General features: G+C 60.3%; 2 protein-coding genes and 1 long non-coding RNA gene across 6 annotated transcripts; 1 reads left to right on the top strand and 2 right to left on the bottom strand.

The window, feature by feature from the left end:
• The first annotated feature begins 968 nt into the window (after positions 1 to 968).
• AIP (AHR interacting HSP90 co-chaperone) lies at positions 969 to 7,138 on the top strand. Of its 2 annotated transcripts, none has more exons than XM_088832428.1 (6): positions 969 to 1,189; positions 4,023 to 4,202; positions 5,519 to 5,707; positions 6,082 to 6,258; positions 6,361 to 6,494; positions 6,825 to 7,138. In XM_088832428.1, exons 1-6 carry the CDS (start codon positions 1,091 to 1,093, stop codon positions 6,895 to 6,897), a joined length of 852 nt encoding a protein of 283 aa, XP_088688554.1. In that variant the 5' UTR covers positions 969 to 1,090; the 3' UTR covers positions 6,898 to 7,138. The 2 variants fall into 2 exon arrangements, with proteins under 2 accessions (XP_088688554.1, XP_055271347.2); XM_055415372.2 differs by having other exon boundaries at positions 971 to 1,189; positions 6,361 to 6,502.
• On the bottom strand, positions 1,201 to 3,205 carry LOC129548692 (uncharacterized). The gene is made up of 3 exons (XR_008684384.1): positions 2,981 to 3,205; positions 1,836 to 1,985; positions 1,201 to 1,336 (listed from the first exon to the last, which is right to left on the bottom strand). It is a non-coding gene; the product is annotated as an uncharacterized LOC129548692 (long non-coding RNA).
• A 76-nt stretch (positions 7,139 to 7,214) lies between the features above and the next one.
• Positions 7,215 to 22,598, bottom strand: PITPNM1 (phosphatidylinositol transfer protein membrane associated 1). Of its 3 annotated transcripts, XM_088832427.1 has the most exons (25): positions 21,684 to 22,598; positions 20,664 to 20,782; positions 18,974 to 19,188; positions 18,767 to 18,888; positions 18,340 to 18,564; positions 16,033 to 16,359; positions 15,845 to 15,940; positions 15,655 to 15,762; positions 14,886 to 14,947; positions 14,536 to 14,792; positions 14,025 to 14,214; positions 13,822 to 13,929; positions 13,416 to 13,573; positions 13,126 to 13,331; positions 12,479 to 12,649; positions 11,667 to 11,831; positions 11,248 to 11,396; positions 10,991 to 11,101; positions 10,732 to 10,842; positions 10,450 to 10,566; positions 10,085 to 10,233; positions 9,831 to 9,980; positions 9,555 to 9,738; positions 9,134 to 9,262; positions 7,215 to 8,229 (listed from the first exon to the last, which is right to left on the bottom strand). In XM_088832427.1, exons 2-25 carry the CDS (start codon positions 20,739 to 20,741, stop codon positions 7,966 to 7,968), a joined length of 3,852 nt encoding a protein of 1,283 aa, XP_088688553.1. In that variant the 5' UTR covers positions 20,742 to 20,782; positions 21,684 to 22,598; the 3' UTR covers positions 7,215 to 7,965. The 3 variants fall into 3 exon arrangements, with proteins under 3 accessions (XP_088688553.1, XP_055271343.2, XP_055271344.2); XM_055415368.2 differs by lacking the exon at positions 10,732 to 10,842 and having other exon boundaries at positions 7,218 to 8,229; positions 20,664 to 20,839; positions 21,684 to 22,591; XM_055415369.2 differs by lacking the exon at positions 10,732 to 10,842 and having other exon boundaries at positions 7,218 to 8,229; positions 21,684 to 22,591.
• Between the last annotated feature and the right edge of the window lie 151 nt (positions 22,599 to 22,749).

Raw genomic sequence — 22,749 nt, 5'->3', positions numbered from 1 at the left:
CGAAGACATCCCTTTATTCAGTTACCTAAACCTTGCACTGCAAGGAGATCCAACCAGTCCATCCTAAAGGCAATCAGTACTGAATATCCTTTGGAAGGACTGATGCTGAAGCTGAAACTCTAACACTTTGGCCACCTGATTCAAAGAGCTGACTCATTGGAAAAGACCCTGATGCTGGGAAAGATTGAAGGCAGGAGGAGAAGGGGATGACAGAGGATGAGATGGTTGGATGGCATCACAGACTCTATGGGCACGAGTTTGAGTAAGCTCTGGGGGTTGGTGATGGACAGGCAAGCCGGACATGCTGCTGTCCATGGGGGTCGCAAAGAGTCGGACATGACTGAGCCAGTGAACTGAACTGAAACCTCCAAAGTGGGAGAAGACTCTTAGATCTATTCACAACTAGTTTCCAGAGGCGGAGAGAAATGTTTTAGCCTCTGAAGTGCCTCATTTCTATCATTCCTGTATTCCCTAATATTCGCTGGGCACCTACTATGTGCCAGACACCAAGGGGGACTCCGTGGTGACGACACGGCTAGCCCGGACCCCACAAGGGGCTGTCAGTCTCTTGGGGCGCTTAGAGTTTCCATGGGAATACAGAAACCCTCCTTCCCCTCCTTCTTACACCCAGATTGACTGATTGATTGAGAAGAATTCAGGATGGAAAACTCACGACTATTGTGCTAGGCAAGCTAAAAGAAAAAAAACAAAAAGGAATACACAAAAAATAGTAGTTTTAGGAGGTGGCCTTACGGATGCCGGCCTTCCCTCCCCCCGGTTCTGTAATGCTGTCGTGCTACTTTTACAACTTTAAATAGCGTGGCACACGGCCACTTGGGAGGCCCCAAACCAAATCCGTTCAAGGACAGAGTTCCTAGGGACGCCCGGTCCCGCCCCTGTCCCGCGCGCTCAGCCGCGGAGCAGAGAACCAATCACAGCCCGTTTCGACGTTCGGGCTCTTTTCGGCGTCAGCCCTTAGCCAAAATGGCGCCAGCTCGGAAGTTGCCGAAGTTCTAGAAGTTGCCGAAGCAGGTCCGGAAGCTGCCGAGCGAGTCCGGAAGTTGCCGAAAGAGAGCAGCGGGGAAGGAGGATGGCGGATATCATCGCAAGACTCCGGGAAGACGGGATCCAAAAGCGTGTGATACAGGAGGGCCGAGGAGCGCTCCCTGACTTTCAGGATGGAACCAAGGTTCGTGTCGACCCGCTTCCCCTTAACTCGTCGGTGGCGCGGTGCGCATGCGAGGCGGGAGGAGGCCTTAGGCGAGAGATTGCGCATGCCCAGACAGCAGTGGTCGGTGACCCTACTGCTCACATGCCGAGCTCGACGCTGATTGGCCTGGATTTAAGTAGAGGGTGAATTCGGATGCGTGAGCTCCGCCCCCTGCCTTGGCCGAGTGGCCACATAGGTCAGGGAGGCCGTCAGTCATCAATAAACATTTTGCGGGAGGTGAGGGGGTTGATCCCATTGCTTGCACAGACCCAGCGCTGAAGACCGAAAATGAGAAAGCTGGGCTCTGGGAAGGACCCCTGTATTGCAAGGTTCAAGGTCTTCTATGGATGGAAGGGCCTTCTGAAAACGTAGACTAGCTCCCATTGCTTAGGTCGGAAAACTGAGGCCCTGGGACGCACAAACCCCAGAGAACAGGCCAGGAAGTTGGGTCTACCACATGAGAACCCTTTTGACAGCTTTCCTTCTGCTCTTTGTGGCATTGGGTCGGGACAGATAAGGGCTAAGAAATAAAGAGCCTCCCATCTTTCTCCTTTGCACATCCAGGCCCGTAGCTACTGCCTCTTCCACCCCTTCCCGCCCCAATAATGTACACCTCCAGGCTTACCTCCTTCTGCTCATGCAGTTCCTTCCTCTAGAGGGCCTTTCCCAGTTGCCACTTGTTTGTAGAGTAAGGGCTTCCTGGGGGCAGCCCCTGTGCCCAGCAGAGCAGTCACACAGGACACGCATATTGAGCGAATGGGTAAAGATCCTGGCCCTGAAAATAAGTGAAGTGACACATCTTGTTGATGACTAGAACAGTTGAACATTTAAAACATACTGGGGACACCCAAAGTAAGAGCTACTGTGCTGACAAGGGCTGTGCAGAGATGGCGAAGGTAAAGCTCCTAGCCTGGCTCACAGGAGTGCCCTGAGGCAGAGCTGCGTACCCCTAGTGATCAGTGATACACAGAGGGATGCTTCTGGAGATGAACAAAGGGATGTGGATGAAGTTCCCCATGGGCTGGGGTGGTGGGGAGGGGCAGGGGTTGGTGGCCTTGAAGAAGGTCTTGGCAAGGGAGATCGTTTAATGGAACAGACACCAGTTGGAGAAAACACCAAAAATAGTGATGATCTGTGAACAGTGACACCGAAAGAATAGGGACAAATAAAAAACAAAGAAACAATCACTGGCATTGATCGAGGGTTCACAGGAGCATGGTGCTCAATGCTTCACAAGTTTATTTGCTTTCATTCTCACAAGGTGAGGTAAGTACTGTTGCTAACTCCATTTTACTGATGCGGAAACGGAGTTCAGAGGGGTGGCTAGGGCTGGGAAAGAGTGTGGGTTCCTCTAACCATATCCTGTGGAGGGTTCAGTCTCGAGACTTCACTCACCCTGAGATGATCTCATCCAGGCTCGTGTCTTTTAAGAAACTCTCCACGCATGCCTGGACCACTCCCAAATGTCTGTGTCTAACCTTCCCTCCCCCTTAACGTTGATATCCGTTTCCCTACTCACCGTCTCCACTTGGATGTCTCATTGGCAACTTAACCTGCTCCCCTCAAGCCTCTCATCTCAGGGTGGGGCCCCTCCAGCCTTTTGGTTGCCCAGGCCCAAAACCTCCCAGGCTGCATGCCTCCTCCCCCTGTTCTCACACCCCCCAGAAGATCCTCAAGATACACTCGGGATCTGACCACTTCTACCACTCCCACCGTGGTCCAGGCCGCCTTCGTCTCTCCCCGGGTTATTCCAGTAATGTCTTAACTCACCTCCTGCTTCTGCCTTCCTGGCTCTCCTGCCGGTCTCATCCCCTCAGCAGCAGAACCAGCATCAGATCATGTCCCTCCTCTGCTTGGCACCAACCGGTGGCTTCCATTTCAGAGTGAAAAAACAAAGTCCTCACCACGGGCTTTAGGCTCTGTGGGGTCCCTCCCTGCTGACCTGCTGACCCCGTGAGGTAACACACTACACACTGCCCCTCTGCAAGGCCTTTGCACCTGCTGTTCTTTGGCTAAGAAATTTCCCACCCCTTCCTACCTCAGCATCTGTCTGGCTTGCTTCTCCCGTACTCCCTTCAGATCTCTGCTTTCTCTTTCTCTCTCTTTTTTGGGGGGATGGGGCCACCCAGTGCAGCTTGCAGGATCCTAGTTCCCTGACCAGGGATCGAACCTGAGCCCCAGCAGTGAAACTGTCAGCTCCTAACCACTGAACTGCCAGGGAGTTCCTTCAGTGACTCTGACTTCCTGTACTCACTGTGCTTTACCCTGCTGCATTTTGATGTCTGATCCATAGCACTTCGCTCCACCTCACAGAGCGTGTTTTGTTTGAGCCCCGTCTCTTTCCTTTAGAAGTTCCCTGTGAGGTCCACGGGGGCAGGGGCTTTCGTCTGTTTTGTCAACTGCCAGGCCTAGCACAGAGCTCAGGCATGTAGTTGCTGTTCAGTCGCTAAGTTGTGTCCAACTCTTTGCAACCCCACGGACTGCAGCACTCCAGGCTTCCCTGTCCTTCACCATGTCCCGGAGCTTGCACAAACTCATGTCCATTGAGTCGGTGATGCCATCCAACCATCTTGTCCTCTGTCAATATTTGTTGAAAGAATGGCTAAACCCAGACCCCTTGGGCTCTCGTCCCACCCCATCCACGCACTCGCCACGTGACTTGGACCCCTTCCCTCCTGGGTGGTGCGGTAAAGGTCAGGTGGTGACCCCTGGGTGAGCCCTGTCCCTTGTGCCACCGCAGGCTGTGAGCTGGCCTCGTCCTTGTGGGTGTGGGAAGGCCGTGCCCTTGTCTGATCCCATTTGTGGCCCGCAGGCCACGTTCCACTACCGCACTCTGCGCAGTGACGAGGAGGGCGCCGTGCTGGACGACAGCCGGGTGCGTGACAAGCCCATGGAGCTCATCATCGGCAAGAAGTTCAAGCTGCCCGTGTGGGAGACTATCGTGCGCACCATGCGGGAGGGGGAGATCGCCCAGTTCTGCTGCGACGTCAAGGTACCCTGTGCCCTGCGCCTGCCTGCGTCTGTCTGGCCACACCTGATTCCCCATCCTCTGCCCTGGCCAGGCCACCACCGACTCCCTCCAGGGCACTGCACTGCCAGGACACTGGCCTCCTGGCCCCTAGTCTGCCTTTTTGTCTCCTTTAGCCAGACTGCAGCCAGGGACTGGCTCTCAAGTGCGATAACCGCTACAGCTCCTTGCTTCAATCCCCTCTGCTCCTGGTCACTGTTGAGCTGAAGTGCAAGCCATAGATGCCCTGCAGGGTCTCCCTCCTACTCACCTCCCTGTGTTCCCATCTCCTTCTTAGCCAACATCCTCCTTCTTACTTCAAACTAATTCCTGGGTCACCACCCCCAGGAAGCCTTCCCTGACTACTGGTGCTTGACTTGAACCCCTCTTCTGCGTTCTCCACCCCTCACACTCTGCATGGCCAGGATCTGGTCCTTTGTCTGCAGTTAGGCTACTTCAGGGCAGGGATTAGGCCTGTTTACCTTGAAAGTGCCTAGTGTGGGCCAGCCCAGAGCCAGGACTCAGAACATATCTGCTGACTGGATGAACATTAGCTGAGTAGTCGGCCCCGAGCTGATGACAGGGTCAGTGAGAAGAGCTGGTTAGGCATGGGGATGGTCTGGCCTCCGCCATCCCAGCAGGTGTCCCTAGTGAAAGGTCAAAAGCTAGGTCCCTGGGACTTCCCTGGTGGTCCAGTGGTTAATACTCAGCACTTCCAATGCAGGGGGTGTGGGTTGGATCCCTGGTCAGGGAACTATGATCCTACATGCCACATGGCCAAAAAGTAAAAAAAATTAAAGTGGGCCAAGACTGAAAAAAAGATAAAACATAAAAAAGCTAGGTCTCCAATGCCTGAGGGTCCCCCGTGAGGATTTTGAAGTTGCTGCCCTAATCCCAACTCAGAGATGGGCCCTGAAAGGGGTGGGGGTGGGGCCGGAGAGAAGAGATGCTGGGAGCAGAGTGTGGAAGGGCCCCCGGAATGGTGAGGAGCCCAGCTTGTGGGCTGCAAGCCTGAGAGGAGGACAGGTAAGAGGTAAGAATTCCCCTGGACTTGTCAGGGCTTGGGAGACAGGTTGGCAGCGGGAGTGCGTGTTTGTGTGTTGGGGGCGGGTGGGTGGGAAGCGTGGGTATTTGGCCTGAAAGTGATGGAGGGCTGGGAGGCCGGAGGAGTAGGGAGGGAAAAGTCCTCCTGGGCCTCAGTGTCCTTTCTCAGATGGTGATGGGCAAGGGGTGGGGCCTCTTGAGCCCATGACCAGCCAGCATGTGCTGACAGAGCCCCCCTGCCCACTCACCCTCTGCAGCATGTGGTGCTGTACCCACTGGTGGCCAAGAGTCTACGCAACATCGCAGCCGGCAAGGACCCCCTGGAGGGCCAGCGGCACTGCTGTGGTATCGCCCAGATGCACGAGCACAACTCCCTGGGCCACGCCGACCTGGACGCCCTGCAGCAGAACCCCCAGCCTCTCATCTTCGACATCGAAATGCTGAAGGTGAGAGGCCACCAGGCCAACCCCCTGCTGCCCAGCTTCAGAGAGGGTGCTGGCTCTGCCCGCCTGCCCAGAGCTAGTGGCCTCCCTGACTGTTCGGGGGTTGGGGTGGAACAGGTACAAGGACACCTGGCAGTGCCCTCCCTCCTGGGGCCCCTCCCCGCTCCCTCAGGTCTCTGCCAAGACAGGGCTTTTCACTATCTTGCTCATTGCTCTGTTTCTAGAACCCAGCACAGTGCTGGGCATGCAGGAGATGCTGTATACATGTTTGTTGAATGGTCAGTGGATGAAGTGATTCTGCTTCTGGTACCCGGTGTCCCAGGCCCAGCCAGCCCAGAGGCTGACCCCGGGCCCTGACCTGGCTTATGCCCTGGCAGGTGGAGAACCCTGGCACATACCAGCAGGACCCATGGGCAATGACGGATGAGGAGAAGGCAAAGGCAGTGCCGGTCATCCACCAGGAAGGCAACCGGTTGTACCGCGAGGGCCATGTGAAGGAGGCCGCTGCCAAGTACTACGACGCCATCGCCTGCCTCAAGAACCTTCAGATGAAGGTGCTGCCTGGAGGCTGCGGTGGGTGACGGGAGGGGTCGGGAGGGGCCCAGGGGGCCCCGGTTTCAGCATCTTTTGCCTTCTCCCTGCCTCCGCGCCCCCAGGAACAGCCTGGGTCCCCTGACTGGATCCAACTGGATCAGCAGATCACCCCACTGCTGCTCAACTACTGTCAGTGCAAGCTGGTGGCCGAAGAGTATTACGAAGTGCTGGATCACTGCTCCTCCATCCTCAATAAGTATGATGGTGAGCATTGGGCGCGGGGTCACCAGGGCAGGGAGGCCAGCGGGTGGTCAGGCAGGCGGCCTCCTCCATCGCCTCTGGGCCTTCAATATTGCCCCCATTCTGAACTCCCATGGGAGCCTGACCCAGTGTCTCCCACCCAGTGGGGCCGTGGGCCCTGCTGTGCTGGTGAGGTTGGAATGGGGCTTGGGGGTGGGGTTGGCATCCTCAGGGCAGGAGGGCTCTGTCCACGCCGGGCTCCTGGTGCTGGCAGTCAAGGTGGGGTGCTGGCTGGCCCCCCTATCTCATGCCCTGTGTGCTTGCCGCCCACTGGCACCCCCTGCAGACAATGTCAAGGCCTACTTCAAGCGCGGCAAGGCCCACGCGGCCGTGTGGAACGCCCAGGAGGCCCAGGCTGACTTCGCCAAGGTGTTGCAGCTGGACCCGGCCCTGGCGCCTGTGGTGAGCCGTGAGTTGCGGGCCCTGGAGGCGCGGATCCGCCAGAAGGATGAGGAGGACAAGGCCCGCTTCCGGGGCATCTTCTCCCACTGATGGGGCCCGCTGGCCCGGCCACCCCACCCGCTGCTGCTGCGCCGAAGCTCCCAGCCCACCCCTCACTATATCATGCTTCTCTGTATATAAAGGCCTTATTTATCTGTCTCTCTCTTCCTCTCTGGGCCTGCCGAGCTGATCCACTGGGAAAGCTTGGGTCATTGCCCCTCATTTCCAGGTACTTGGGTGGCTTGGGGAGGCAAACAGTTGGGGTTCTAATCCCAGCTCCCCGTTCATCAGTTCTGAGACCTCTTTGGGCCTCCGTGTGCCTGACAGAGAAATGAGGATGGTCTCTGTCACAAGGGAAGTGTTTCTTGCTGGCCAGGGCCGAAGTGCCTGGGAGCCTTCAGTCTTAAAGGAGAGACAAACCAAGTGCAAGCCAGGAGGCTTAGTGCCTGGGTGACCAGCGTGGCCCTTCCCATCGCCCCACTCCCAACCCCCAGTCTCATGGTCTCAGCTCATGCAGGCAGTGGTTCCAGTGAGAAGCCAAGTCTGGGCCCCTGGGAACTGAAAGACTGGCCCAGGTCGGGAGGGGACGGAGGGTGGGGGAGGCTGACTCTCCAGGTCCCAATCTTGGCCCTGCCCTCTGACCTGCTGCCTGACCCTGAGCACATCCTGGCTCCTCTTTGCCCTTCAGTATCTCTGTTGAACTAGAAACCATGAGCTGGGCTGCCCTGTGATGCCACGCCAGTGGGCAGTCAGGCGGGATGCAGGCGGTGTTTATTTCCGTGGAGTTAAACACGCTGGAAAAGCCTCTGGACCCTTGCTGCTCCCTCCTCCAGCCCCCAGGGCTGGATCCCCCAGCATGAAAGGAAACTAACACTGAGGGCAAACAGATGCAGGCCATGGGGCTGGGGGCCCAGCCTTCCACAGGCGGCCACTGGGGCTCCTCAAGTGTATGAATAAATAACCCAAGTCCAGCCACAGTTGGGGCCTCACTCTTCGCTGTCCAGCTTTAGGCTGATGCTCCGTGCCTTGCCCCGTGCCAGGGTGGTGGGCGGCGTCCCTGGGCCCTCCCGCTCTGCCTGGCTGGGGCCCCTCGAGCGGAGCAGCTGGCTCTGCTTCCGGAGGAAGTCCACAGGGGCTGCCCCACCATAGCTGCTCTTGGTCAGCGCGGCCCTTGAGGGTCCTGCAGTGGCATGAGGGTGGGAGCCAGCCTCCAGCTGGCCCAGGTGGGCCACGTAGCCATCGGACAGGAACTGCAGGCAGAGGTGGGCAGGGTGAGGGGATGGCTGGTTTCAGGCCCATACACTGCCCTCACCTGCCCTTCCCAGGCTCTGGGCAGTGCTGGCTGCAGTACTGGGCTGGCACAGCCTGACCAAACCCCGCCAGGGAGCCTGCCCCTCTCTGGGCCTCATCCTGAGTTTCCTCATCTGTAAAATGGGGTTTTGGAGGGAAGTAACAACAGCTAACATTTAGCAGGCACTTGCTTTGTGCCCAACCCAGTGCTCACTGACATGCAGTAAATCACGGACTCTTCGTGACAGCTGCGGAGATCTGTGCAGGTTTATCCTTTCCATTTTACAGACAGGAAAGTGAAGCTCAGAAAGGTCAAGGCTTGTGCCCAGAACCATGCCAGCATGGAACGAGCACCTAAGGTCTTGCTCGTACTCCAGCTTGAGTTACCCATTCTGGCCTGCCCGGCAGGTTCCAGATGCTTGTGACCTCCCCGATCCTAGGAGAAGCCAAAGTTCCCCGAAGCCGGCCAGCCTGTTCACAGCCTCCCTCCTGCTGCTGCTAAGTCACTTCAGTCGTGTCTGACTCTGTGCGACCCCATAGACGGAAGCCCACCAGGCTCCTCCTTCCCTGGGATTCTCCAGGCAGGAACACTGGAGTGGGTTGCCGTTTCCTTCTCCAATGTGTGAAAGTGAAAAGTGAAAGTGAAGTCGCTCAGTCGTGTCCGACCCTTAGCGACCCCACGGACTGCAGCCTACCAGGCTGCTCCATCCATGGGATTTTCTAGGCAAGAGACTGGAGTGGCTTGCCATTGCCTTCTCCGGCCTCCCTCCTAGGTGCTTCTCAACACACGAGTGGCCCTCACAGCCCAGCCGTAGACTCCCACGCCCCAACCAGCTCGCAGCCCCACCTTCACTGGGCCCTCACCTGGCACTGTGCCTGCAGCTTCCGCACGGCGCGGCCCACAATGTAGGTCTGGCTGGGGGGCAGGCCCAGCGCCGCATACACAGCCACGTCTTTGGGGGACCCGTAGCCAGCCACGAAGTTCAGTTCTACCTGTGGCCGGAGAGGCCAATCAGCAGCCCCGGGGGGGGGGCGGGGCGGGAGGCAGGGGGTGGGGTCTGGTTCAGTGCCGAAGGGTTAGGGGCGGGGCCCCCTAGTCTCCATCACCAGGTCTGGCTCGGGGGTGGGACCAGCCGGATCTCCCTAGTTGGCCCCAAGGATTCTAGAGACCCCTTGCCGGGATGTGCTGTCTGTTAGGCTGGGAGTCGGGGTCATGCGGGTGGAAACAAATGGGCCTCCTCCCGGGGCAATAGCGGGGTTCGGGGGCCCTCCCCAGCCACCACACCTCCTGCGCCAGGCTCTGCAGGAACATTGCCTTCTGGCGCAGCGGGTCGTGAGTGAGGCCATCGCAGAAGGAGACGACGCCGTGGGGGAAGTTGTGCTGCGACAGCCAGGCCACCACGCGGTGCTTCTGCATATCGGGACGGCCTGTCACATACACGATCAGGTAGCCCGCGTCTTGCCAGTGCCTGCAGGGAGGGGCGGCGGTCAGCCCCGCGCGCCAGGGGTGGGGACCAGTCCTTGCAGCGAGCCAGGAAAGGGAAGGGGCAGCCGCTCCTACCTGACCACATCCACGGCGCCGGCGCGCACCTTGGGGTCGCTGCCCATGATGGACACACTGGCGGTGAAGGAGCCGTCGATGCTGAAGACCACGGCCTCAGTGCCGCGGGCCACCACCGTTAGGCAGCATTCGGCGTAGGTGTGGTCGCCCCTACGACCCGGGCGGGGGTCGGGGTGGGGTTGCTGTGTGAGCGGCGTGGGGGCGGGGCCCACGGGAGCCCCGCCCCGCAGAGGCCGGGCCCGCCCCGCGCTCACCTGACCACCATGCGCACGGGGTAAACGCCGACGCCCAGCGCACGCTCTGGGGGCACCGGGAAGGTGAGACGGCCCGAGCTGTTGGTGACCTCGGTGCCAAAGTGGATCCACTTGCCTGACAGCGGCTGCGTCATGACGTAGATGTCCACCTAGCAGGGAGAGAGGGCCAGAGGGTCCCCCTGAACGGCGCGGAGCTGAGCGGAGGAGGGCCGAGGCGGGGGACGGAGGACGGAGTTGGGGCTCAACCTGGCAGGACCCGGAGCTGTCCAGGGAACAGGAGGCGGGACCGGGGAGCTCCCGCTTGGGGCCAGGTCAGCCCGAGGAGGGGGCTGGTCTGCATGGAACTGAGGCCTCTGTGTCCTAACCTTCTCTCCCGTGAGCGTGACCACATCCAAGGGTCCGTACATGAAGCGCCCGTTCAGCACCTGGGGGCGGCCCTCGCACACCACCGTGTCGCTCGCCCGGTGGTTGGAGGTGACGTTCTGGCGGGAGGAGACAGTGTGAGCCTGCGGCCAGGAGACGGCAGGGAGGCGGGAAGAGCTGGTGAGGGGGACCCGCGCCCAGACGTGTGTGCTCGCTGCCTGGAGGAGGCGGGCCCGCTAGCTGCGAGAAAGGGCGAGGCCCGAGGGGTGGGCGCTTCTGCTGACCCCGATCAGAGGTCCTGGGGGTCCTCTGTGCGGACTGCGGTTCCAAGGGGCGGAGGCAATATAGACCCGGTGCAGAGGCTGAGAGGGGCTAGGCGAGCGCCAATCCGAGACCTGACTTGGTGGAGGCAGCGGGGGAAGAGGGAGGGGAGGAGACTTCGTGATACCCGGGGGCGGGGCCGAGGCAGGAGCAGTTGGCCCTGGGTGGGGCTTAGGGGCGGGGATCCCAGGGAGACGAGGTCGCTAGGGGCAGGGCACGTACCCTAATCTTAACTTGGGTGCGTTTGCGCTGCCACTTCTCCCTGGGGAAGGCCGGGCTGTAGATGGAAGGCTCCTCGCACTCGGTGAGGTGTGGCCGCTCCTTCTCGATCACCTGCGCGGGATGGGCCCCGGCAAGGCCAAATGAAGCAGGGGGCGGAAGAAGGGTCCCTGGGGCTGCCCCTCCCCCAGCCCCGGCTCCCTATCCTTGCCCGTTTCCCCTCCACCGCCCCACCCCACCCCCCGCATCCCTGGGCCCACCTGTCGCAGGATGAAGGCCACCACGTCGGCCGACTCCCAGTAGCTGGCGTGGAAGAGGTGGGGCAGCGTGACAGTGGGGAAGGCGGTGAGCGCCTCCGGGCAGTACAGCGAGTAGTCAATCCGCTTGGTCCCCCACCAGCGCTCCAGAACTGCTCCGCCGCGGTGGGCAGTGAGTCAGGGGTGGCCTCCCACCCCAGGCCCACCTGTCTGGCCTCTAGGGCTCTTCCCTCCCTCTCTTCCCTCCCTCACTCCCACCAGCCCTGCTCTTTGCAGAGTCCAGAGTTGGGCGCTGGGGCCCCCTCGTTCCAGAGCAAATGCTCTGGGGCAAGGGTGTTTCTGCTGGGCTTCAGCAGTAGAACAAGTATCCGCATCCCCACCACCGCCCCCCGCCCCCAGGCGGGGTGGCTGGCCGGACTTACTCTTAACCACCTCACTAGTGGTGCTGGGGGCAGTTGGCTGGGCTGGCGGGTCACCGCCCAACTCACTGCCCTTCCAGAAAGCACCGCTGGCAGACGTGGGTGTTGAGGGCACCAACATCTCCAGCTCCTCCAGAAAGAGGCCCGAGTGGGTCTGCAGAGTGTCGGCTGTGGGTGGAGGGCAGCCTCAGTGGTGGGCTGGGCCAGGCCACCCTCCTGTCTTCCCCCTGGGGTTTCAGGACCGCTCCGCTCTACATCTCCCCCATCTCCGCTGCCAGCCTTCCCTGGTCAGGTCTTGGCTGAGGCTGAACTGCCCCAGCGTGTGGGTGGATGTGTAGGGTGGGAGCATCCTCCCCTCTTAGCTCATCCCAGCAGCATTCCAGCCAGAATGCCTGCCACCATCACCCCAGTCCAGGCCCGCTTGTCTCATGGGGCCAGATGGGTACTCACTTACATGCCTGTGTACACAACCCACACCAGGACGTGAACTCAAGTGCCCATGGAGACACAATGCATTCCTAGACATGGATATAGCACCCCTTCACCCCGTGCCCCAGTGGCGGGTGGCTGCTGTCGATGTCACTGCCTCCTTTCTTTAGCCCAGTCACCACCACTGCCCCCAGCTCCTGGGCAGAGGGTCTTGGGGATCCAGACTGCCCAAGGGGCCAGGAGACGGCTCCTGGTCCTGGGAGTGGTGACCTGAGAAAGTACCAATGATGTGGGAACTACCTCTTGGCTGGGGGGGCTTTGGTCTATCTCCATCCCTCACTGCTGGAGCCCTTCTCCTCTTCCCTGTATTTCGGTTGGGTGCATACCCAGCAGCAGAGATGAGCCATCTCCCAGAGGGAACTTCTGGTAGCGGGGCACTGCCAGGGGAGCGATGGCCTGGAACTTGGGGGCCAGCAGAGGCTCGAGGCGGGAGGCGCAGGGGTCAGCCGCGTGGAAGAGGTTGTAGATCTGCTCACAGGCTGGCCGCATCTGGGCCACTGGTCCCGGAAGATAAAGGAGAGAGGGGTTCAGCTGGGCGTCCTGGGAGGTAGGGGCAGTGGGGAGCAGCTCCCTGACATGCTGGGTGACCCTGAAACAGCGCTTCCCAGACTGTACTCCCTGGGAGGTCCCGGGGTCCTGCTTAAAAGTGAGACAGGTCTCTCAGCTAACAAGGGATCACAGCCTTCAATCTGCTGATGCTCAGGATGAAGCGTTCCCTAGGCCTGTTGGACCCCTTCTCAGAAAGGGCATCTGGGCATACAAGTTCCTTCTGGTGTATGCTGGGAAACGTGGCCTTGGCAAGTCCCTTCTTTCTGGGTCTCAGGTTCACCCTCTCTAGCCAAGCCACTTAATTTGTACAGTTGGGAATGGCATAAATGCTCGCATTTCCGGTGAGAGGGAGAGGTTGGAGGAGCTAAGGGGAGGGGCAGATGGAGGAGGAGGCATGCCCCCCACCTGCACCCCAAGGGCTCACCCTCCAACGTGGGCATCACGGTTTTGCGCAGAGCCAGCACCAGGCCGAGCGGGGAGCCAAAGAGGAAGAAGCCGGAGACCTTGAAGTCAAGGCGGGCGGCACAGGGGGCACCGTCGGGAGCCTCAGAGGTGGCAGTGGGTGGGCAGGAGGCTGTGCTTGCCCGCCGGGGCTCCCCAGAGGAGGTGGCTGGGGGGGCTGCCTGCAGGCTGCGTGCGGAGGTGGCTGTCAGCGCTGCCGTTTCCGCAGCCCAGCACAAGCCCAGTTTGGGGTTGATGGGGTGGGAATGTCACCTGTTTTGAGAGCCCTCAGGCTCGGGACCGGCCATGTCGCTGGGGGTGCGCTGGGTGGGCAGAGCAGAGGGTTCTGGGCTGGCCCGGCCCAGCCCCTCAGCCCCCGCTGCCAGGGGATCCCGCATTGGGCCTGCCTCCGGGGAGAGCAGCTCATTGTTCTAGAAGGAGCAGGAGACAGAAAGATCCTTAGGACTGGAGACAATCGATTTCTACTTATTTGGAAGTGAGGAAGGAGGCGAGGGGGTTGGGCAGGGACTTAGAGCCTTCGAGCAGAGCCCCAGAGGGGATGGACAGAGGCAGCAGGGAGCATGCTGGAGAGAGGTCAGATTCCTGGGGCAGAGAACTAGAGCAGGGGAGTCTCAGTCTCCCGCCCTCCTCCGCTGGAGGCGGGTCCAGCCACACTGACCACACTTCCACGGCGGCTGCTGCTCCGGCTCCCGGTGCCCACGCTGGCACTGTGGCAGAGCGCATCAAAGCCCAGGATTCCGCCGACACCATCCCCGATCAGCACCACCTGGGGGAGAGGGCAGCGCGGTCAGGGGGCTGCAGTAGAGGCAGGAGGGTGGGGGAGCCTCGGCAAGTTCCCCGGGACAACCCCTAACCCCTGACCTGCCCACAGAAGCCGGCGCCCTCAGAGGAGCGCAGGAAGGCTGCGTAGGCGTGGTTGGTGCGGGCGATGACTGTGGCCACAGCGCCCTGGTATCGGGATGACGAGGTGGCCAGCAGCGGCAGGGCAGCCAGGGGAATGTGGTCCTGGGAGCGGGACAGGCTGTCACCATCATGGCTGTAGGGGCTCAGGCTGTGGGAGGAGGGGCAGAATGGATGGGTGGGGGCCTCCAGGCCCGCCCCCGCCCCCTCTAAGTCCCCCTGACCTGTTGGCAAGTCCCAACGGGGGCTTTGTGGGGACCACTAGTATCCCAGAGGGCTCTGTGATGGAGCCATAGACTAGAAACTGAGGGCCAGCTGGGCGGGTGACTGGCCCAGGTGTCTGGCTTCCTGGCCTCCTCCCTCCCCGCCCCCCCCATGGGGGCCTCTCTGGTTCCAGGAGCCTCCAGGTGGCTGTCCACACCTCGGGGACCCTGTGTGTCCACCCCCACCCTTTCCACCCCCAGACCAGTACTTGGAGACGAGGGCATAGGCGGCCGCACAGATGGGTGGGCAGGGCACCAGGCGCAGCGCCACGTGGCCCAGGGCCTCGGGAAAGTGGACGCGGGTGACGGCCTCGAAGGCTAGGCTCAGCGTCTGCACGTCCGCCCGCTTGGAGTCGGCATCTCCCGGGCCCGAGTCTAGGATGCTGCCACTGTGCAGGACGAGGAAGAGGGCGTGGACCGCGCACGTCTCCGCCCCCAGCTCCCCGGTGCTGTCTCCATCTGGGCCCTGCGAGGGGCACAGTGCCCACCAGCAACGTCAGAGCGGTGGCTAGTGGGTGGTCCGGCAGAACTGAGGTGCGGGGTGGCCGGCCATACTCACTTCCGAGTCCCTGGGTACCCGGGCCCCATCCCCCAGGTCTTTGGTGCCCTCGGTTCCAGGGTCTATGGGAGAGGGAGAGGGAGGGAGAGAGACTGAGGGCTCTGAGGGGATGCCCTTATCTGGCACTTCAGGTGCCCCTACTCGCTGTCTGCCTGGGCACTCCCCCCTGCCCCCATCTCCCTCGGACCTGCCCCTCTCACCCGACTCCCCCAGGTCATTTCACACTTCTAGACCTTTGCACAGGCCAGCCAGTCCCTGCTGTTCCGAGACGCCTCTACCCACAATGCCCGTTTGCCTGGAAGATTCCTTCTGTTCCTGCCCTGTCCCATGTGATAGCCACTACCCACATGTGCCTGTTTAAGTTGAAGTGAATTAAATTACTGTGCAAAATTCAGGTCCCCAGTCACACTCACCACATTTCAAGAACTTGAGAGTCACATGTGGCTAGTGACGAGTACCTTCCCATCATCTCAGAAAGTTCTTTTGGACAGAGTTGGTCTAATCCTTCAAAATCTGGTTTAGACCTCACCTCCCGCATGAAGACTTCCCAGCCTCCAAATGAATTCCTCCATTCTTTGTTCTGTGTCTTTTTACATTCCAACCATCCATCCATCCACCCATTATCCACTCCTCATTCATCTGTATTTAAAGAGCACCCTTTCTGGGTTGACATTCATCTTAGGACCTTGTTACATTTAGGAATGAGTAGTTCTGAGTCCCCACCACTTAGGGGGTGCGGGTGGCCAGTGACGGGATAGGGGACCTTTACCTGGTGTCCCCTCAGCCTCCATGGGGGAGGCAAAGGCGTCGATGAAGTCGTTGGAGTTCCATTTGGTCATTTCCTTGGGGAAGACCTCGTCACTGTCCGAGAAGCCTTCTGAAGGGACCAAGGACTGTGTCATGGGGTGGTAGGAGCTGCTCAGGGATCCCCCCGTCCCCGACAGGGCTGGGGTGCTGACCATGAGCATCAAAGAACTCGTCCTCGGAGCTGTTTTCAGAGTCCCGGGCGATGTTCTGCATGCGCCACTCAGACAAAGTCTGGGGAGACACGCCCCCTGCGGGGCCACGTGGGCCTCAGCCTGGGCGCCCAGCCCCACGGCCGCTCTCCCCCGACACCCCACCGCCGGTCCCTGTGCCCCAGCCTCACCTCCATGCTGGGATGAGTAGGAGGAACGGGAGGATGAAGACCACTGCTTGCTGAAGCTGGCATCGGGCGAGGCATCGGGGCCCGGGGGGGCCGCAGGCCCATCGGGGGTGCCGGCGTGGCTGGCCCCGGCCCGGGCCTCGGAGCCTGGCCTCCCCGGGGGCTGGGCCTCGGGGCCCTCGCTGCCTGTGCTGCACTTGGCCATGCGCTGTGCCAGCATGCGGGCAGTCTCCTCCTCTAGTGCACGGATGTCAGCCATGCTCAGCTCTGTCCACTCGTCCTGCCAGCACCAGGCCTGTCGGTGGGCCCGCAGCATCACCCGACGCAGACCTGTAGGTGCCCAGACATCAAAGCCATGCCCTCCCCAACCCCACCCCCGGCCCTGAGTTTCCCTGCCGCTACAGTCACATACCAAGCCCTTGAATTCGGGTAATGGCTCCCTTGGGCACACCACCCACCCATCACTGCAAAGTAGGGCAGGGTGAGTGCTGTCCAGGAGATGGGAGTGGGAAGTGGGGCATTTTTCTTCCTGTCCTACCTACCTCCCTGCCCACGGCCTCTTTTATCCCTCTAGACACCCCAACTCTTAGCTCCGAGCCCACCCCAACACCCCAGGAAGCTGGGAGCAATGTTTGTTCTTGCTCTTTCAGCTGGCTTCCTGCTGACTTCATCAGAGGAGTCAACAATTAAGGCGTTAACAGTTAATGAAATTGTTGATGGTTAATGAAGGTGTTAATAGTTAATGGAAGTGTTGGCACTTGATGAAGCAAAAACACGATACCCATTCTGGGATATTTTCATCTTAAGCAGAGGAATAAAGTTAGAAACCTGAGTATCTAGGAAATAAAGTAATAAAGATTGAATTATAAACTTCTGGAAGGAAATGCATTAGAATTTTAATAATGGTTATAAGTGGGTGATTTTCACTTTCTTTTTTTTTTTTACTGAAAAAGAGTCAACTTTAATTGTAACTGACCAGCCTGTACCCAGGAATGTCTCTAACAATCAAACAAAATCAACGCGATAAAACTGTCCTATTGAAGAAACCAAGAGCTTCTGTCGGCCCCAGAGGTTCTGAGGGCTAGGCTGAGAGCAGCCCGTCCCCATTCCTGAGGCTGGTTCTGTGCCCCACAGAAGTTTCTCATCCCACAGGGAGGGCCAGAGTGGGTGAGGGACCAGTCTCCTCCTCCCAGCATGCTGGGGTTGATTTTCACTTTCTTTTCTTTTTTTTTTTGGCTGTACCACATGGTGAAAGTGAAAGTTAGTCACTCAGTCGTATCTGACTCTTTGTGACCCCATGGACTGTAGCCCACCAGGCTCCTCTGTCCATGGAATTCTCCAGGCAAGAATTCTGGAGTGGGTTGCCATTTCCTTCTTCAATGGTATGTGGGATCTTAGTTCCCTGATCAGGGATCAAACCCAAGCCTCCTGCACAGGAAGCACAGAGTCTTAACCACTGGACCGCCAGGGAGGTCCCTTAATCTTATTTGTGGTTTTTGGACTATTTTCCAAATTTAGGATAAAGAGCCTGTATTACTACTCTCTGAGCTAAATTTCCTCATCCAGAATCATAATAGTCTTTACCTTGAGGGGTGTGGGGGGTATGAAAGATATCTTGTATGGGAAGTGATTAGCAGAGGATTTGGCATCCTGTGATCAATATCAGCTTTTGCTATCAGGCCCAACCTTTTCCTCATTTACAAAAGGGACAATTAAGGAAGCAGGAAGCAGCTCCCTGGAGGGGAGATTCCATGAGAGTCCATGGTGGAGTGGAACCCAGGTCTCTGGGGGCCCCCATCCTTCTTCCTGCGGGGAGCCCACCATCAGACCTGGGAGGTGGGGCAGGGCTAAGCCACAGGAGTGTGACCTAGGGCCTGCTGGAAACCAGAGCAGGAGGATGGAACTCAGAGCTGGGGTGGGAGGCCCAGCTTCAGCCTGCACTCCACAGCGTGTTGCCAGTTATAGCTGGTGACCCTCCTGAGAGTCTCTAAGCCTCACTTGACCCACAGAACATTGGCGTCTTAGAATTTTAATGGATGAGCAGCTGCATCTCTGAGTGTCTGAACCGGCATGAACCTCAGAGATCACGTCGCCAGCTTCTTGCCCTCCTGACTCTTCCCTGTACCTCAAGGCAGGCTCCCCCAACCCCAACTAGGCTGTGCTGCTCCCCTCTGCCCCAGCACCCACCCTATCAAATGGAAAGGATGGCTTTATGTTTCTGTGTCCCTGGCAGACTGGGAGCATCCCTGGCTCAAACACACGGCCAAGTGCATGCTGGGTAAGTGGAACCTCCCAGGACGGGGTGCTCACCGACATCGTGGATGAACTGCTCGATCTTGGCCTGCATGCCCCAGTAGCGGAACTCGACCTTGCACAGCTTGTAGGCGCACATGAGGGGCCCGGTCTGGGCTGCTGTGCGTGCCCAGTCATCAGCCAGTGGTCCTCGGCCTGTCTTGGCCGAGCGGTATAGCCGGGGGTCCTCTTCTGCTTTGTACTCGCCTGGGGCCACGGCATCCCGCACGATGTCGATGGTATCTGGGGGGTTCCGGCAGCCCTGAGCAACACCAGCCCCCTCCAGCCCCTGCTACTCCTCCCCCACCTCGGGATTGGGAGGGCAGCTTTTCATGCACAGAAAGCCTAGGCCAGGAACTGAGCCTGGGACTTGTCAGAGGCCACCTACCCAGGTGGCAGGTGGCCTGAGAGGGGCTTTGGGGTCATTACTGGCTGTAGGTCTCACCCAAGATGCGCTGTCTCCGCTCAGCCCCACTCAGGTTGAAGACATTGGGCTGCTGCCCCCCATCGGGCAGGTAATAGGTCTCAATTTCAATGGAGAATTTCTCCACAAAGGGGCAGGTATACCTGGGCAGAGAGTAGGGGTGAGGGTCACTACTGGCCCCACCAGGGCCCTTCCCCTCCTGGCCCCTGACCCGCCCCATCCACTCACCGGGTTCGGGTATAGGGATAAGCATTCCAGGATTCCTCCTCCACCTGCAGGGCAGCCTTGGGCAGCAGTGCCCGGAACCAGCCTGGGATGTGGGAGCCCACGTGGTATACCTTGTGCGTGTACTGTCCACTGCCGCCCGGCCCATCCGTGTAGGGCCGGTTGGCCAGGATCTCTACGCCACTGCCCTCGCCACTCGACTCCTCTCTGCTCTTTTTCTGCAGCCCAGGGCAAGAGGAGGACGGGCAGCTCAGTCCTAGCTCCGCTCCTGGGATGGGCTCCCCAGTTAGGCCTGGTCCCCAGTGCAGCTCCAAGGCCCAAGTCCCAGCCTTTCTAGCTCTCTGAAATCCCACGTTGCTCCCCTGTAGCTCCTGGGGTCAGGATTATAGCCTCTGACCAGTCCCCTCTGGGTTCTGCAAGCCAAGACTGGTTCAGTCATTCAAGTATTTGCTGTCTGCTCTATTCCAGGCACTGTCTGGGCTTATATTCATTGGGATCTGTTGATGTACAGAGTAAAGATCCCTGCCTGCCCTTGTGGAACTGTACACTCCAGCGGAGGGAAACATAATAGAAAACAGAAAAAAAGCACCTTAGAGGGTTCTAAGTGCTATGATAAAAAGAAAGCATAGACTAGGGTTAGATGGATAGAGCTGGGGGTTGCAGTTTTGATAGGATGGTCAGGAAAGGCCTCACTGAGAAGATAGATAACATGACCATAATTTGAAGATGACTTGGGGGGGGAAAGGAGGGTGCTGGGCAGATATGGGGTGGGGTGGGGGGTGTATTTCAAGCAGAGAGAGAGCCCGTGTTAGCTCCTGAGGGGTACAAGCTGCATGCCCTACCATGGGGCATGGGGCAAGGGGCCAGGGTAGGCAGGCTGGAAGAATCAAGGAGAGTAAAAGGGATCCCACCTTTCTAGGACCCCAACACCAGCTCCTGCCACACCCCTCCTAGTTGGAGAGCACTCAGATCCTGTCCTTATGTAGCTCAGGAGTTTGAACATGGCCCACCCAACCCTTTGAGGCCAGATCCCAGCCCTCTTGCCTGCTCAGATTCTGGTCCCACATTTCAGGGGACGCCTCTGGAATGGGAACCGGCCTCCTCTCCTCCCCAGGCGCCTGCCCTGGCTCACGCTTCTCCATCCAAGCCTGGCTTCCTCAGCACAGACCTCACCCTCTGGGGTCCCTGCCTGCTCCTCTGAGTCTCAGGGCCTGAGCCTCAGCCCATCTCCCTGACCACCAGGGATGGCCAGGATCCTTCACCCTCTGGGAAACCTCTCCTAGTCTTTCTCTACCCCCTGGGACCCCTCCTCACTTTCTGCCCCCTACTCTTGCCTCCTCATGCGTTCCTCTCCCTACCCCCAGAGGATTACAGATTCTAAGGAGGATTAAAGGAGATCAGATGGGGGCTGAGCGTTCGGCAGGGGCTGGGCACTTGAGGTGGGGAGGCATCACCGGGCCCTTCCCTCCCTCTTCGCACGGTCCTTAATCACCCCATCCCTCCCCCACATCCGACCGGGGACGCGCTCTCTTCTGCTCTGGCCTGAGCCCTCCCAAGCCCCGGGGCTGGACTGGAGGGGGATTGAGCTGGGCCCGGCCCCTTGTCCCAGGTGTGGCCTGCTCGCTCCTGCGGATACCCGGCATGAAGCATGCCCCCACCCCCTCCTCGGTCTCCTACTTGCCACCGCCCTCACCTGGATCATGTAGAGCTGGGCCACCTGGTACTCGTCCAGGCTCATGGGCAGCAGGATGTGGTACTCCTTGATGAGCATCCTGAAGGCGCTCGGCTGGCCGCGCGCGGCCTCCGCGGCTCCTGGCGCAGGGCACCGCGCGGTCGTCAGTGCGGGGCGGCGGCGCGCGGCCCCGAGCCCTGCGCGCGGGCCGAGGGGTTCAGGCGCGGGGACCCCATGCCCGGGCTCGCCACAGGGCAGGCAGCGGCGAGCCCAGCTCTGCAGCCAGCGCCGCGGGGGGCCGGGAGCCGCCGCGAGGCTGAGCGCTGACCTCTTTTCCGCGCAGCCCCCGCCCCCCGCCCGCCCATCGCCATGGCAACCGCGCGCTGACGCGGGCCCCCAGGAGCCGCAGGAGGTGGCCGGAGGGCTGGCTGGCTGGCCAGCCTCGCCTCTCCGGCCGCGGCGGCGTCCTAAGCCCCTCGGAACAGCATCCTTTGGGGACCCGCCCCCGGGAGCCCTGGGGCCCCTCCTTCCGGGCCGCCTTCCACCACCGGCCCCTCGGGGCCCGCCCCCTGCATCCCTTTCCCCGAGTCGGTCTGTGTCCCCCACTCCTGGACGACCACTTAGAACCTTGTCCCCAGCGTGTGTCTCCGCGGAGCAGCCCCGTGCGCCCCCCTTCCTCCGCACCCGAAACTACCTTCAAAGACGATAACACCTTCGCCCCGAGACCTGTCTTCCCCACCTTGGTGGGCAGCCCAGTCCCCACTTCCCCCTTCCCCGCATCGTTCCTGGACCCCCGGCCCTCGTCTATGCGGCTGCCCCATCCTCCTTCTCCAGGACTTACCACTCTTCAGGCTCAGGCTAAAAGTACCCTACGGGCCCCCGCCCTGCAAGCCCCGCTCCGTCCACCTGCTCCCCGACTTCGCTACCGCCCTATCCCCACTGAGCAAGAGAGAGGCCCCGTTGCCCCCACTTCCCTCTGCTCCCCGGCGTCCCGGGGACGCCGTGCTCTGGATCGGCCCGCCCGCCAACGTCCCGGCTCACCTCTAGTCTAGGGTGGACGCCCCTCACCCGGTACGGGCGGGGGCAGATGGGCCGCGGGTCGGAGCCCCGAGCGCCCCCAGCCCCGGCTGCGGATTCCAGCAGTGGCCGGACCCTCTGGAGGCGCAGCGCGGGCCCATGGCCCCGACCTTCCTCCCGGTCTGCCCGCCGGCACCCCTCCGGTCCCTCCCCGCCGCCCGCCGCGTCACTGCGGCCGCCCCGCCCCCTTCCTGGGCCCGCGGCCCTCCCTACCCCGGCGGGGTCCGGGCACCCCGCCCGCGGCGGCGGAGGGCGGCCCCAACGTTCCTTCCTTCCCTAGGGCGGCGGGGGAAGAGGCCTTTCTCCAAATGCTGGCGCTGCTTAGTCCGGCCGTGTTCTTTGGGATCCCCAGACACCCTGGGATCCTACCTCCACCCTGGCCCGGCCCTCCAGTGTGCTATGGAAATATGACAAGAGTTCCATCCCCAACCTCCCGGGCCCTGGGAACCCGAGGCCCAGGGTGGGGGAAACGCCTCCCCGTCCCAAGTCTGGCCAGCGGCTGGTCTCCGACATCCCTGGCCTAACCGGTGGGTTCCCTTGTCCCAGACCGCCAGGTCATTCAGAGGGCTGCAGTCACTTTCACTTCCAGTCTCGGAGCTCCTCCCGGAACGGGGCCCCAGCGCTTTCCCCACCTGTATCTTCCGGGTTCACAAGTCTGGCCAATGGCGCCCAGACCCTGGGCAAAGGCTGCCGGAGCCTAGGGCTGGGCTCTTGGGACCGCACCCAGCTGGTGAGAGGGCACTGGGACGGTGCAGGGCGGCGTGGCGCAGGGTCTCACCCACACTGGGGAAACCAGTTCTCTCTCGACTGTTTTCTCAGGTCCTGAGGGTTAGGAAGCAGCCCAGCTCCCTTTCTTTCCTCTTAGGACTCAGCAATAGGGTGTATTCCGAGCCCCAGGGCTGATTCCAAGCTTAGGATGTTAGGGTGTTAAGGCTTGCGAGGGTGGGGCTTAAGTGAACTGGCATTTCCACCCTTCAGGCACCTTTAGTCCAGAGAAGGAACCCTCTAGGCTCAGGCTGGAGACAGAGCC

This window comes from Moschus berezovskii, chromosome 25, assembly GCF_049115385.1.
Source record: "Moschus berezovskii isolate FMDL1 chromosome 25, NW_MosBer_1.0, whole genome shotgun sequence".
NCBI lineage: Eukaryota > Metazoa > Chordata > Mammalia > Artiodactyla > Moschidae > Moschus > Moschus berezovskii.
The sequence above is the reverse complement of the archived record's forward strand: the minus strand, read 5'-3'. Positions and strand labels throughout refer to the sequence as shown.

What these genes read in the sequence shown, in the direction of transcription:
- AIP (XM_055415372.2), top strand. Translation starts at nt 1,091, where the DNA reads ATGGCGGATATCATCGCAAGACTCCGGGAAGACGGGATCCAAAAGCGT. An exon ending in AGTTCTGCTGCGACGTCAAG is followed by an intron (nt 4,203 to 5,518) that starts GTACCCTGTGCC and finishes CACCCTCTGCAG; the next exon opens with CATGTGGTGCTGTACCCACT. An exon ending in TCAAGAACCTTCAGATGAAG is followed by an intron (nt 6,259 to 6,360) that starts GTGCTGCCTGGA and finishes CCGCGCCCCCAG; the next exon opens with GAACAGCCTGGGTCCCCTGA.
- PITPNM1 (XM_088832427.1), bottom strand. Translation starts at nt 20,741, where the DNA reads ATGCTCATCAAGGAGTACCACATCCTGCTGCCCATGAGCCTGGACGAG. An exon ending in GCCTATGCCCTCGTCTCCAA is followed by an intron (nt 14,215 to 14,535) that starts GTACTGGTCTGG and finishes CTCCTCCCACAG; the next exon opens with CCTGAGCCCCTACAGCCATG. An exon ending in GCACCCAAGTTAAGATTAGG is followed by an intron (nt 10,843 to 10,990) that starts GTACGTGCCCTG and finishes CCACCAAGTCAG; the next exon opens with GTCTCGGATTGGCGCTCGCC.